Source organism: Vicugna pacos, chromosome 4, assembly GCF_048564905.1.
Source record: "Vicugna pacos chromosome 4, VicPac4, whole genome shotgun sequence".
NCBI lineage: Eukaryota > Metazoa > Chordata > Mammalia > Artiodactyla > Camelidae > Vicugna > Vicugna pacos.
In genome coordinates this window covers 70,312,033-70,326,797 of record NC_132990.1, presented here as the reverse complement: position 1 = coordinate 70,326,797, position 14,765 = coordinate 70,312,033, and the positions used below count along the sequence as shown (strand labels likewise).

The following is a 14,765-nucleotide window of genomic DNA, read 5'->3' as shown; positions in this document are numbered from 1 at the left end:
TGCAAAACAAGTTAAAAAGTAATAAATGCCAAAAAAATCTTCTAATTGGAGTAAAAAATTGTGGGCAACTCTATCCTCTCTCCAAAAGTAGAGTATCCTGAAATATTGCCAGGGCCCTGTAAAGACAAGATGATGGTTTTCTGAGGATTCTCTGGTTTCCTAACAAAGCAAGTTTAAATTTCCAAGTAGTGCTGAGCTGCCTTTTACATCCATTCAAAGGGAGCCCATACTTATTTGTAATGCCTTTACATCCTACTTTTGTAGGGAGAAATTTGCTCTCTGTTAATATCTATGCAGCATAACCTTTCAGCCATTTGCTATTGTGGTAATAAATTTTTGTTTCTTTGTCTGTCATTTTGTCTACTCAGCTGTTACTCTTCAAAGTACAAACTAAAAATAATAGCTCCAAATAAATGCCACATAATAAAGTGTTTTACAGTTGTAGCTGGAATAACCTGGTGGCTGCAGCTTGCAGGCCTATTACCATTGCTGGTGCTGTAGTTTCTTCCCCGTGTGTCAAGGTGACTCTACCAGGGCCAGCTCATTAAAGCAATCTCTTCTTTCTAACTGGCTTGGTATTTAGCACCATACCCAGCAGCCTGCCAAGGCCCGGTTGTGGAGCACAAGGCTCACTACATAGGATATATGAAATTACGTGGCATTCGCTTTTTGAACACATACGAATTATCCATAACCTCATTTTCATGCTTCAGCATTTTATTATGAATAATTTACAGTTATTCCTGTCAATAGTAGAAGTAGGACCAGTTGCAGGTTTACCCGAGATGGTGGTAAGTGTGACTCCAGGCTTTTGAAGAGCAGTGTTTATCTGTTTTTTTTTGTGGCCCTATAGTATTAATATTTACACTGTATTTGAGTGTGACATTGGGTGTGTGTTGCCATTTTTGCTGCCCCGAGGTAAACTTGAGATGGAGAAGCTGGGAGTTGGTAAATATGCTAAAAATGCATCTTTTTCTTACAGGTTCTGGCTCCTTGGCAGCAATGGCCGTGTTTGAAGATAAATTTAGGCCAGATATGGAGGTACAGTTTTATTCTCTATCAGATATCTTTCCAGTTGTGTGTCGGACATTAACAAATTGCTGATTCCTCCAAAGCTTGTGTGGCACTGTTGTTAGTTGGAATGCTTTTTGGCACAGACACTGTTTGTTGAGAAGACTGGTTACTTGGGAAAGCTTCGTTTTGGAGCGGCCCTGCTGTGCCCTCCCTCAGGCTCTTCAGCTTTTCCTTCTGGCCTCTGGGCTGTCTGGGAATCTTCTTGGCTATAAATGCCGCTGTAGTGTAGAATGTTTTCTTATGTTCTAAACTTTGTGTGTCACGATAGCTTGAAATGACAGGTTTTTTGTTTTCTCACCAAGAATAGAGAAACTGTGTATGTCTTTGCATGTCACACAGACCTGGTCTGAAAATGAGGGCAATTTGAAAAATCCCTGTAGATTGTTGTGCATCTGGCAGGAGATAGGAATGATGTCATGTGTGTAGTGGGCTATTCCCTGTGTGATGGAACTAGTGTTTCATATATTTATAAGAGATTCTTCTGTGGTGGTAGGGAGGGTGGTATCTTCTGAATGACATGCCACCCGAGTCTGCTTTAATGATAGATGCCCCCCTTCCCCTATTAAGGAACCCCTGGCCCCCCAAATCTCCAAGAGCAAGCCCACAGGTCTTTCATTGTCATATTCAAAGGAGTGTTCAGTGTGCTCGGATACTTTATGGTACCACATTATTCCTCCACTGTGCTTTATTCTCGCTGCTAAACCAGCTTGTAGGCACAGTAAGTCCTGAAGGCAGTCATCATCATCTGCCCTGGGTTTTTGGATAGATGTTAATTTTTTGATGGGGAGTATCAACTTGTTTTCAACAATTATTAGTCTGTTTATGAGTGTTACCCTATTCCTTAATATGTGTGTTTCTGCTGTTCCTGCCTTTGCAGTTTTATTTGTTTACCAGAGGGTGTTTTGGGGAATTACTTTTTGACAATGCCTCATCATTGTTAGAAAAGACTGCATGTTTAAAAACTTCTATTCTTCTGTGGCTCATTGTCATTAGAACATAAAGAGTCATTGGAGCTCGGAAGCTCTCAAATCTTTAGGTTTGGGACAAGTGCCAGGAGAGCAGAGAAGGTAGGTTGTAGATGCTGCTCAGCTGCAACAGGGGTCTCCTGCCAGGAGTCACCACGCCCTTGGTACATGAGGAGAGCACACTTAAGTGACTTGGTCACTGATGGCTAGTTTTCTTCCCTTTCTTGAACACCTGCAGGAATTAAAACGTGACTAAAGATAGCTAGGTGTTTTGTACTAGAAACAATAGTGTCTTGCTCCAATTAAGACTAGTAAACAGGTCCAAGTATCAACTATAAATGAGATTAGAATTCTGTTCTCATTTCTCAATGTGAAAGTTTATTCCCATATCAGCATTATTTTCTGTTTGGACTTCTTAAGTACAAAGGAAAAATAAGATATACTAGGTCACTTAAAAAGGAAAAGAAAAAATGTTCTCCCAGTCTTCAGACTGAAGGAGAGGAATTCCTGAGGCTCCACAAATCTATTATAACTGACAAAGGTATGGGGAGAAGGACTCTGATGATTTCCGTTTAGAAAATCACCTCAGTAATGTCAAGCCCTCCTTTAAACCACATTAATCTTTTCAAATTTTCTTGAAAGCCTTGTCTATTTCCAATTGATTGGACTATCCATATCTTAAAGAAAAATGAGAATTGCAGAAACTTTTGAAAGCATGAGGTATATTAAGTGACTTAACACTACTAAAGTAATTTTACATTATTTATTTAGAGTTTGGGTTTGAAATGAGTCAAAGGCCATGGATTTAATATTGCTGTGACTTAGGGAAGTAAAAGGAAATGAGATCATCCCTTCAGTAAAACATCTGATACTATCAGTCTGAAGCGTGTGTTCCTTAGGTCAGTTTAATCTGAAACTCAGACCACTTAACATTGTGTTAGCTGTGAGACCTTAGAACAGGTTGACCAAATTTCCATTTCATATTGACTAATTAAATTTACAGTGTCACGTGGCTGGTTTTTATTCACTGAAGTTATGAAACTTCAGGCTGACAATCAAGAAAAATCACTTTCGGAGAAGGTACTTGCTTCTTTAGTGAAGTAAGTTTAAAAGTAAATAGAAGGCAAATAGTATAACCATTGTCAGTAGTTAATACTGTAAAAGTGTAAAGGGGTTTTAATAGATACTAAAATTATTGTGAAGTCCAGGCAACTAACTGCTGGCTATCTACCTTCTTTCGGTGAAGATTAAATGATGTGGTTTCAGTGGAAGGCTGAGGCTGCTTAGCAAAGTTGAGATGACACTGTTTTAGTGACTTTGATATGAAGGAGAAATCTGCCAAGGTATCATTTCTGGCTCTGTAATTACGTAGAACTCGTGGAAGTGTTTGGTTTCAAATTTACAAATTTTTTATTTTCTTTCTTTCCAAAAAGGCTTTCTGTCTTTCTGTGGCAAGAAGCCCTCCATGACTTTTCTTTCTTGCCTATTTTGAGACTGGAGGGTTGAATGACTGCTTATTTCCCTTCAGTAGGGGAAAGGATTCTGGATGTGTCTCAAACAGAGACCCAGGAGAGCATTTTTGCCTCTGAAATCTTGCGTGGATTGCCAGGGCGGTAACTGCTGCACATTTCACAGAGAGTTGCAGTGGGAGGGGGCAGTTTTAGGCTATCATAATTACAAATTGCTTGCCAAACAGTAATTTTTAGGCCAGACTCATGAAATAAACTCTTGGCTTTATTGCTAAAACAAACTAGAGAAAACCCATAGTCTTTTTTTTAAAATATAAACCGGTGCCTTGGACAGTGCTGGGCCTAGACTATAGTATTTCTGGAATGAAAATCTCCCTCCTTAAAAACCTGTAATGTTTTCTCATTGTCTTCAGCTGCACAGTCTGCACAGTGCGGTAGCCACCAACCACACGTGGCTGTTGCGCGCTTGAGTGTGGCTAGTCTGAACTGAGAGCTGCTGCAAGTAGAAGACACACCAGATTTCAGAGACTTGGTACAAAAAAATTTAAGAATATCTCAATAATATTTATATTGATTGTATGTTGATACAATACTATTTTAAGTATATGGGTTAAACAAAAATATTAAAATTGTTTTCACCTATTTTTACCTTTTGAAATGTAGCTACTAGAAAATTAAAAACTACATATGTGGTTCACATATTTCTGTTGGACAGGGCTGGTCTTGAACTCGTCATTTGCACACATACACCATTTAAGGATTCTGCCATATCTGGGTGCCACTTGTACTGTTATTTTTCTTGAAATTTTTCTTTTACATCAACTCACTGTTTTATAAATTGAGTTATCATTTACATATAATAAAATAGACACATCTGAAGTGTGTACAGTATGATAGATTTTGGCATTTGTGGTTACCCAAGTAACCATCAGTCAGATCAATACAGAACATTTCCTTCCCTGCAAAAGTGCTCTTTTCCAGTCAATTCCCTTTCCTCCCTTCCCTGAAACCACTCTAGTTCACCTTTTAATTTAAATTTATTTTTAAAATAGAGTTTATATCTATGAGATCCTGGATTTGATATGCTGGTTATTTTTTTCTCTAAGACACATGAAAATGAGTGCATACTATTAAGATAAATAAAGAATATATTCATGTATCACTGTCATGTGTAAGCCCAGGGGTATGAATATTAAACTTTAGGAAACACAGGTCTGCATTCCTGCTCCACTGCAGCCCTCCTCGCCTGCTTGCTGTTCTTTGAATACAGTATGTACTTGCTTGCCGTTGAATCCTTCTCGCTGCTGGTGTCTGCCAGCGGCGCCCTCAGTTGCTTCCTCATTTGTTTGTGTTCCTGTGCTCCATTGGACACCCCCGTCCCATTGTTTTATGGCTGTTTCCAGGGTCATCCTCCCCACGTGCTGAGAGAGGGAGACCCTTGAGGGCAGGGGTCATAAAATCATCTCTTCTCTTCAGCTCCTAATGTTCAATACACGTTTGTTGAGTTGAGACAGGATAACCCTGAGCTTAAAGCAAAATCTGAGTCATCAAAAACCACCTGGGAAATGGAGGGGACTTTCTCTTCTTCCCTTCTGGAAAGTGCTGATTTTTTTTTTCCTGCGGTAACAGAAGACGATAACTAGTACATTTCTCAAATAATTCGCAGTACTGGGGCAGAGTCAACAAAGCAAACACCTCCTCTTAGTAGACAGACAAAACAAAGATGGGGAAAGGGCAAATGCTCACTGGGAAATTACAGGCCGAAAAGCAGAACAGTGAAACCCAGCTCAGATTCATAAATGCTTAAGCCGGCCTCTGCTGTTTCAGGTAATCTGAACCGATGACTTGCCTCAGGTAAAAGCCCTGGCTCAAGGTTTCAGAGGAACTGCCGGCTAACCAAGTGACTTGAAGGCCCGTTAAAATTTTTTAAAAATTCTCATCCACTTGTGGCCCTAACACTGCCTTTCCTAGCCTTGTGATGCTCATTTTCCTGTTTGTCTCCTTGCTGTTAGCCTAGAAGTTCTCTGAGGCCAGGAACTGGGCCTGTTGTTTCTGTCCCCTCACCCCTAGCATGGTCACCGGTGCCCAGCAGGTATTCAGCCAAGGTTTGTTGAATGAGTGGATTAAAAAGGAGTCAGAAGCAGCTTTTCTTGGTTGTTCCCAGATTGAAGTTGTTCCTCTGAAACAGTTTAATAACTTTACCTTTAGTGTTTATAGTACTCAGCTTGAAAGACATGAGAGTATAAAAAAATTATATTACCTACTGGTGATAAATCTGATGCTGCGTTTTTATCAGCAGAGGTGCTTATTCAGACATTGTACCTGTGCATTAGCAGAACACATGTGTGGGCTGAAATGTGTGAGATGACCTAATGACAAAGGGCCAGTTGTATTAGAGGGCTTTTTGGTGATTATGAATTGCATGGAGCCATTCCCTTAGAATTTTTTTTCCTGTTGTTAAGGCTGGCATAAGAACTAAGCTCCTGATCCTGGTTATTACCCACAGGCTGGCTAGACAGGAAATTAGTGAATAACACACTGTGACCTTCTGAGTCCATTGTCCAGTTAAGTTAAGGAATTTGACCACAGTACCTGGAAATACGGTGTTAGCTTCGTGTGAGTATGTATCTTGAAAATTGTTAAAATTTCCGAAATGAAAATTTTTATTTAAGGGTTGGGGGAGAATGAAGGAAATGAATCTGATGACTTAGGTTAGTTTCCCTTCCATCCCGTTTCTTTGTAAGAAGGAATGTTTTCATTTGGCCCAGTGAGAAATTTAAACTCTTGAAGATTATAATTCATTAAAATGGGTAGAAGATTAATATTTAGTCTGTCAAGATCAATACTGTCCCCTCTTCGCACTAATTGTCAGAAAGCGTGCGAGGGCTGCTGAAGGGTAGTGGTGTGCGGCAGGACCCTCACATCACAGGGAGATGATTCAAAGGCAAACTGTCCTGCACCCTCTGGTATCGACTTGCAAATTAGCATCTGGAATCTAATTAAACAAGCTTAATGAAAGTAGCAGCTGAATGCTGCTGGAAAAGACAATCAGCTTTTTTCCCCCTCTCTGATACATAGTCTGTACTATTGAAGTTGGTCACCAAACACATCGTGTGAGCACAGTTAAAAAAATTAGCATTTATTTGAAGAATAGGAACTGTTTTTCATTCTGTTATGCATTTGGCATGCTCTGGTGTCCCATGAGAGCCATGCCACAGCAGATAGTGCACAATATTTATAAATCCATGACAGGCAATAATAGCAACTTGAAAAATTCTTTTGCTAGAATCTCAAGTTGAGAGCTGCCAAAAGCTGAGAGGATCAGATCTGCAGTGGCAGCTGCTGTGCCCTACAGTTAGAATTCTAGACTTTGAAGATGCTCAACTTAAAGAAATGAAGACTGCAGGCTTAGCCAATTTTTGCAGGTTTCTGGAGCTCTGGCTCTCTGCCTTTTGAAGATGAGTTGCTGAAGCTTCTACCACTGCCAGAGGCGTGCTAACACCAGCAGGATCTTTTCTTCCCCTCCTAGTCTTAGTGTGTCTTCAGTTTTAAGTAGCACATGCTTAGTGCCAACTGTGATGGTCCTTTCTCTGGTTGCAGTACCGAGGGATGAGCTCTTACCCTGTACCCTTCAGAGAGAAGCTGCGGAGATAGATGGTGACGTATACGAGTGCCACTTCAGCCGTCTGATTTATGGAGTCATATTTCATCACTCGGCAAGTGCTGGCCTCTAGAGAAGCCCTTATAGATTGCTAGAGATGTGAGCAGCTATCGCCCTAAAGGCTTGTGGTTACCTCACAAACGTGATGCCAAACACCTAGCTACCAAGGAAACAGAATTAATCTGTCATTGCAGGCAGCTATAGATCCACTTTAAATAATGAAAGAATTGATACCAGTATGATGTTCTGACGGCAGATCTTAGAGGCAACTGCAGTTTTTTTGTTTGCTTGTTTAAGTCTAGTAGTAGAAAGACACTGAAGTTTCAGATTTATTTGTGCCTTGCAGGTGGACAGTAGTGTAAGAGAGCTGCATTATTTTGATTAAAAAAAAGAAGAATCTGTTCAGTTTCGCACATAGACTGGTTCCAAAAGGAAACATAGAGCGTGAGCTCAGTGTGGTCAGATGGAATCGGGCACGGGGGCATAGGAGCTAGAGGACTGGGCTGAGTCTGTTTCCGCTGTACTTACGGCATGACTCTGGGCAAGCCACAGCCCAAGACTGTTCATCCGGAAGATAGGGATCCAGAGACCTGCCTGCAGGTTGCTGTCAGGATTAGATGTGGCCTGTAAAACACTTCATATGGTGGCTCACACAGAATTGGCTGTAAACTATGGCAGCTGCTTCTGCATTTTGGTAATTCAGTGGTAGGATACAAACATCACATAGCAATGACTAACATGATTATTTGTACTTGCATCATGATTTATAGCATGATATAGATAGATATGATCCTTCTTTCCCATCTGAAAGCTTAAACTTGGAGACAGACCTAGCTAGTGGACATGATAGTAGAAGAAAAGCCTGTTTAACACAAAATACAGGCTGTGGAAGTATTTGCCTTTTTGCTGTGGGGAGAAGGTATTGAAAACACAGTAGTCATAATAGCTGATACTTTTTTGAGTTCTTACCCTGTGCCAGGTTCTGTTCTAACAGCTTTCTCTGCATTATCTAATTTACTCTTCAACAATCGTGTGGGGTCTGTACTTTGTTACCCACATTTTGTAGAGAAGAAAAATAGGGTGTAGGGAGGTCAGATCTTGCCTGAGGTCACACATCCCGGGCGGTGATGGAATCATGGTTTGAACCCTTGTCAGTCTGGCCCTCCGATGTGATCGATTACCATGCTGTTCTGCCTCTTTGCTAGGCCTGTAACTCTTTTTGACAATGGAGTGGGGAAGACATCTTATTCCAGGGGAGCAGAGGTGTGGGCTGCTTGGGCTATTCCTTTTCTCTGATGAGGTCTGTGAAGATGGCAGGAAGCCAGTGTCAGGGAGGTGTGTGAACCTCTTTGGTGAGCTCAGTGATTGGAAGGAACCCAGGAACCCAGAGAAAGATGCAAGGAAGTTAGAAATACAGATTTTTTTGGGAAATATAAGTAAGTCATTTGGCTTTGGAGGACTTTTTTTCTTCTCTTTGAATTCATCAGAATTTATTTTCATCTTCTAATTGTCCTCCACCCCAGATATCCTGTGATTGTTTTTTTCCTCAAAGTTTTCAAATATTTACGAGAGCTGTTTTCCTCTCTGTAGATAATGTTCAGATGCCCTAGCCTTCTTCAGATTTAGTAATGAGACCAAGAAGTATTTAAATATTGGTGAATGGCATTTGTCCATTTGAGGCAAATCATGAATACTCTGAATAAAAAATAAAAAAAATAAGCAAGACTATCATATTTGAATAATGAGGTGTTCTTTTTTCCCCAACTGCCAAAACTTTTTAATCTTCGTCAACAATTGTTCTGTCCTCCGTCTTATTTAGGTTGCATCTGTGCGATTCTGAGCTCAGGAGCCCTGACAAGCGGCATATGAATTCTGTATTCATTAGTGATCCTGATCCAAATGCCTCTGTCCCTGCCACGGGGGCTCAGGTGTGGAAGCTGCTGGCTAATCCCACCAGCTGACATTCAGAGGTTTAATGACTCCATAGGAAGGTGACCACTCGCTGGGAGGTTTGCTGGCGGAACCCACACAGCAGACAATGGAGATCAAGGAAGACTATCAGTGTTTAGCCGAAGCACCTTCCTGTGTGACTTGAACCCTGTTGGTATCAAACAGAGTTTTAAGTAAATGCAAAATTAAAAAAAAAAAGAAAAACCCCAAACCTGACCCTCGATAGCTATCATAAACAATGATTTTTCCTGTCTGTATTAATATTGATGGTGTTTGACTGCTTTTCTTGTAGTGCTTTAATAGGTGTCAGCTTAATAAGCTGAACTTGACTCCCTTTTCCAGATTTTTAGGTTTTAAGGTTATGTTTGTCTGGGTGCTACATCTGTTTAGGTATCTTGTATGTCTGGGAAAAAATAGAAACTTAAAGCCAAAATTCTTTCTTATGAAATGCTCCTAAGAATCCATGCTGACGTTTTTGTTTCTTGTGTGCTCTAGCTTTTAAAAAATTACTGTTGGAATGTAAATTCTTTGATTGGTGACATGTCACTAGATGTTTTGACTTTTTCAGGTCCTCTAGGCTAAAAATGTCAGATGCCTTATTTTAATTACAGCTTCATTGAGATACAGTCTACATGCGTACAGCTCACCTACAAGTGTACAATTCAGTGGTTTTTAATGTATTCACAGAGGTGTACCACCATCACCACGATCAATTTTAGATCATTTTCAGAACCCTCAAAAGAATCCCTTAGCAGTCACTCCCCACTTACCTTCAGCCCTCCCAGCCCTGGGTGGCGACTGATTTGCTTTCTGTCTCTGGAGACGTGCACATTCTGGACATTTCTTATATAGGAATCACACAATATATCTTTTGTGACTGACTTCTTTAACTTTTCATAGTGTTGTCATAGTATTTCATCCTCGCAGCATCTATCGGGACTGCATTTCTTTTTAATGGTTGAATAATACTCCATTGTACGGATTCTTTACATTTTACTTACCCGTTCATTAGTTAATGGGCATTTGGATTGTTTTCACCTTCTGGCTATTATGAATAGTGCTGCTCTGAACATTTGGTTACAGGTTTTTTTGTGGACCTACGTTTCTTTTCTCTTGGGAATATAGGTAGGAGTAGAATGGCTGAGTTAGGTGCTGACTGTATATTTAACCTTTTGAGGAACTGCCAGACAGGTTTACAAAGTGGCTGGGTCACTAGCAGTGCCCATTATATTTTAGTTTCTGCACATCCTTGCCAACATTTATTATTTGGCTTTTTCATTATAGCCATCCTGGTGGGTGTGAGATGGTATCTCATTGGGGTCTTGATTGACTCCTTATTGGTTAAGAACTAATGCAACAATGGAAATGTTTAGATGTAACTGATGAAACACAGGACACTTCTTTTTGCATTGAATTTGGGCAGTAATTGGGATGGCTGTGTATTTGTTTAACTATTGAAAGGGCCCTTTTTGGGGGTCTCTTTGAGGCTTTCCTGTCATTAGCTTTTGGCCATAATTCCTGTTTATTGGTTTTCCTTAAGACCTGAAGTACTAGACATTGTAATTGTGTCTTTATTGTTGGATCAAAAAATGTGTCAATTTTCCCCATCAATTTCCTTTCGTATTTAAAGTAAAAACAATAGTTTTTAGAGATGTTGGTACCGATATCCCTGAGCCCCTATATAGAATTATTCCTAGTAGTGATTTTCGGTGGAGTTAAAGACTTAATTTTAGAAATGGAACAGATATTGAAGTTGGCTTTATGGTTCAGTGAGTGATATGGAGAATTACCATTCAACCTTTAGATGATGAAAAGACACTGTTGATGGTTTAAAACTTCTCACCAGTATCAGATATTTTGTTGTCCCCTTTTTAAAAAGTGATTTTGTTTTCTTGAATTTGAACCCACTGATGGGCCAACTTTGGAGAGGCAGAGGAGAACTTCTTGAGTTAAGATTACTCCCTTGGGTCTTCTTCTTCCCATTTTCATTTTGTGGTGTTTTGTAAGGCAGAAGGATGTTTTCTTTGGTCTTTCACCTGATGATTCAAGAGCAGGACCTCGCTCCATACCATACAGAATTTGGAATTTCCCAGGTCCGTAAATTGCTTCTCTCCCTTTGACTCTCTGAAATTTTTTAGTCTTCCTTGACTTAGAAATTGGCCGCTTGGCGTCAGGCCTATGGAATTCACGAATCAGCAAATCTTAGGAAAGTGACCCTGTGTAAAATTTGAAGGTCTCTATTTACAATTTTTTGAGGAGTAATGGAAGCCCTGCAAATGGTGTACTGCCATAGTTATTGACTTAGAGAATTCTTTGTTGATTTTTCCACGAAAAATATTTCTGTGCAAAAATTTTTCTGTCTTCTACCCAGCTTTGTATATACTGAATTTTATTTTCTTATATAATCAATATGTAATCAATCAGTAGGTGCTAACTGGGTACCTAATTGTATACATTACACTTGGTGCTGTAATCCAGAAATAGTATTGGAATAGGCCATTCTGTGTGATGGTGGAAATTCCTTTTATAGCTATGGGCAAAGTAGATTGAAAACAAGGGATTATTTTACTCTGTAGTAGATAGGTGATTATTTATGATGCATTTCTTTGGAGCAGGTGTTCCATTTTTAACGGTTTCACTGTACATATTTCCTGTAACTGTGAAAGGGTAGGGGAAAATATACTATATGGTAGAAATATTTCAGAAAGTATGTTGCTTGTTGCACCTGTGGCAGAGATTCAGCAAACAGAATGTAACTTCTTTGTGACCAGAGACTCTTTAATCAGAGAGTGGCAAGAGCTAGAAATAATGTTGAATAGAAATAAATGTTTGGTGACTTTCTGTATTGTTGGACTTTAAAGGAAGATATTATTGCTAGTATATTCTGCATCATGATATCAAAAGAGAAAATGGACTTCTTTATCCATCTCTTATCAAATTGAATTGCCTTTGCTAACATGGGTCCGGGGACATAATTTAAGGCACTAAAAATGCTCCTTTTATCTAAATTGTCTTTTTCTGTTAATCAAGCCAAGCCAAGATTTGAAATGTTATAGCTCCTTGAGAAAAGAAATAAAAGAAGCTCTTTTATTATTTACTGATTTCACTCTCTTTCAGAAATCTTACTTTGTTAAAATTTTGAATCATTAAAAACTTATTGAACAATGGCTTTCAGGAGGAGATGGGAACTGCTCCCCACTCCTTGAATTTCACTGTCAAAAGTGAGACTCTGTGTCACAAATCCAAGAGCTCATCTGTGGATAGAGGCTTATAAGCTCTTAAACAATGGATTTCTACTTTTCTTGTATATAGGTTAGAGAAATATAAGAAATGAAATATAGTACTGAGTGTTACTGTATGGTAGCTTAGAATCTTATAAGTTTTGCCTTGGCAGGTAATTTGGCATAAATTGTTAATGTAAATCTGGGTTAGTGGTGAAGACATTATTTTAGTAAAAAAGATAAACTGCTGATTAATTCAGCATAGAACTCAATTACAAATTGAAAGTGTCTCTGCGGGACTCCCGGACCCTAAAGACAGCAGATGTTGAATTGATACTCCAGCATATTTCACAGTGGTATGAAATATTAACATGGTTTATTATACTTGTGTGGTGTGCGATATCAGAATGGGGGAGGTGGTGGGCATGTGGGTGTGCAAAGCAGCCAACATCACACATTTGCTAATGTACACTGAAGTGTGATTAAGAATTGTGAGGGAGTCTCGTCTTCTTTTTTAAAATCAAATAGCTCTGTGGAAAATTAAGTTTAAAATAACATTTGGGGCTAAATATTTAAATGTGGTACCTATGTACATTGTACATGGAAATGAACATAAAATGGTAAACTTATTGACACAGAGTATTTAAATATTAAATGGGATCACTACCTACAAAAGTAGGGGAACTTGAGCACTTGAACTGTATTTTAATGAGTTAATTGTAAGCTCTCATGGGCTGGAAAGTTTTTACGGGCTGCTGTGCTGTTTTTACCTTCTGATCTAAAACATATGGTAATTTTAAAATGCCCGTGTAACTTGCACAGGCAGAGAAGTTTCGTTTCTAGCCAAAAAAGAAAAGAAAAGAAAAAAAATCTTTACGGTTTTCATATATCTGCATCAACTCAAGGGGGGAAAAGTCAGCAAATTTTATGTATCGGAAGATCTGAATAAATGGAACTGCCAATATTTGAAGGGATTGGCAATTCTTAAAGAGTCATGAGAATAAAGTTGGCTTAGATGAGATATTTCAAAGCCATTACTACTATTATGACTTATTTTTTTGTCTCACAGCCTATATCAAGTCTGGGTTTTGCTAGCCCAAGTAAAATCAGTTCCAGAAATAGCCAAATGATTACGGTAAGAGCAAACGCACCTTAGATTCCTCTGCTATTATGGCGGCTTTTTTTTTTTTTTTTTTAAAAAGGTGCTTTCTTAAAAACTTCTGAGACACAGCAAAACTGGCAAAGGCAAAAGATCAGTGGGCAAAGAAACTGGAAGTTTCTTGGTACCTACACCAGCAGAGGAACCTTCTGTGTCCCCATTGGAGTCGCCATTAAGGCCTTCAGCCAGGTGCCAAGCTTTGTGCCTAGTTATGAGGCACGGTCCTTTTCTTAGTGACATTTGCAGCCTAGTGGGATGGACAGGCCCACAAACAAGTGCTGACAGTATGATGTGAGAAGAACGAGGAGGGTGCCTATAAGAGGGGTGTAGAGGTATCGCAGAAGAGGAGTTGTTGAAATCTATCTGGGGGACTTTAAGGTGGCCTCAGAGAGCATGTGACTCCTCACTTGAAATATTTTTTTGTTTGTTTTGGGGTTTGAAGAAGGGGTGGCGTAAGGGAGACTGGAGAGAAGGAGAGAAAACTATTCCAGCCAAGGGGCCTCACCACGTACAAGGGTGTTGGGGCTCCTGCCCTAACTTTCTCTCAGTCATGTAATCCTGGAAGTTTGGACAGTTGAACATGGTTGGAAATTGGAAAACAAAACTCCAGACAATGTCTAAAGTTGTCTGAGTGGTCATTTCCCGAGTCAGTGTGGCCTTTTAATTAGCATCCACTCTTCAGTGTGGGATACGGCCAAGCTTAGCATCCCTGTCCCTGCGTGTGAATATTTAGTTTAGAAAGCTGCCACGTTCCATTAGAGGTGGTTGTGTTTCGGTAGTGGGTGCAGGAGCTATGTAGACTTTTCAAATGTCCTTTGAGATTTATGTTGCAATGTAATTGGGAGATGCTGGTACTTAGTGTGTTGTGCATGGCAGAATGTGAGATTACCTGCAGTAATGAGACCCCAGCAGCATACCTCAGGAAGGTAGTTAAAGTTTTAACCTTAACAGATAATGTTACTTGTGGGGTTCTGTGAGGTAATTTATACCACTCTTCCCCACCCCTGAAGTTGTGCAGAAACAAAATTTTTTGAAAAATGATATGAAGTTGTGCTAAATAGGTATTTTAAAATTCCACCTAGTAGTACAGATTTTTGAAAATATTTGCAATGAATATTGTACACGTAGACCACAGTCACACAGTCATTGTTACCCTGTCATAATGTTGGGATTATAGTTTTTTCTAAAATTGGAACTGTGGTGATATTGGAATGCTAAAAAGATTTAAGGACTCATTAACTTTGATTCCCTGACAAATACATTGGT

The 14,765-nt window shown here is 39.5% G+C and overlaps 1 protein-coding gene across 1 annotated transcript in view; it reads left to right on the top strand.

Annotated features, from left to right (window-relative positions):
- PSMB7 (proteasome 20S subunit beta 7) overlaps positions 1-14,765 on the top strand; it is a 55,862-nt gene that overhangs the window by 27,167 nt on the left and 13,930 nt on the right. Inside the window, exon 6 of the mRNA XM_006205527.3 lies at positions 983-1,041. Coding sequence (XP_006205589.1) covers positions 983-1,041 — 59 coding nt within the window. The remainder of the gene's footprint in view (positions 1-982; positions 1,042-14,765) is intronic.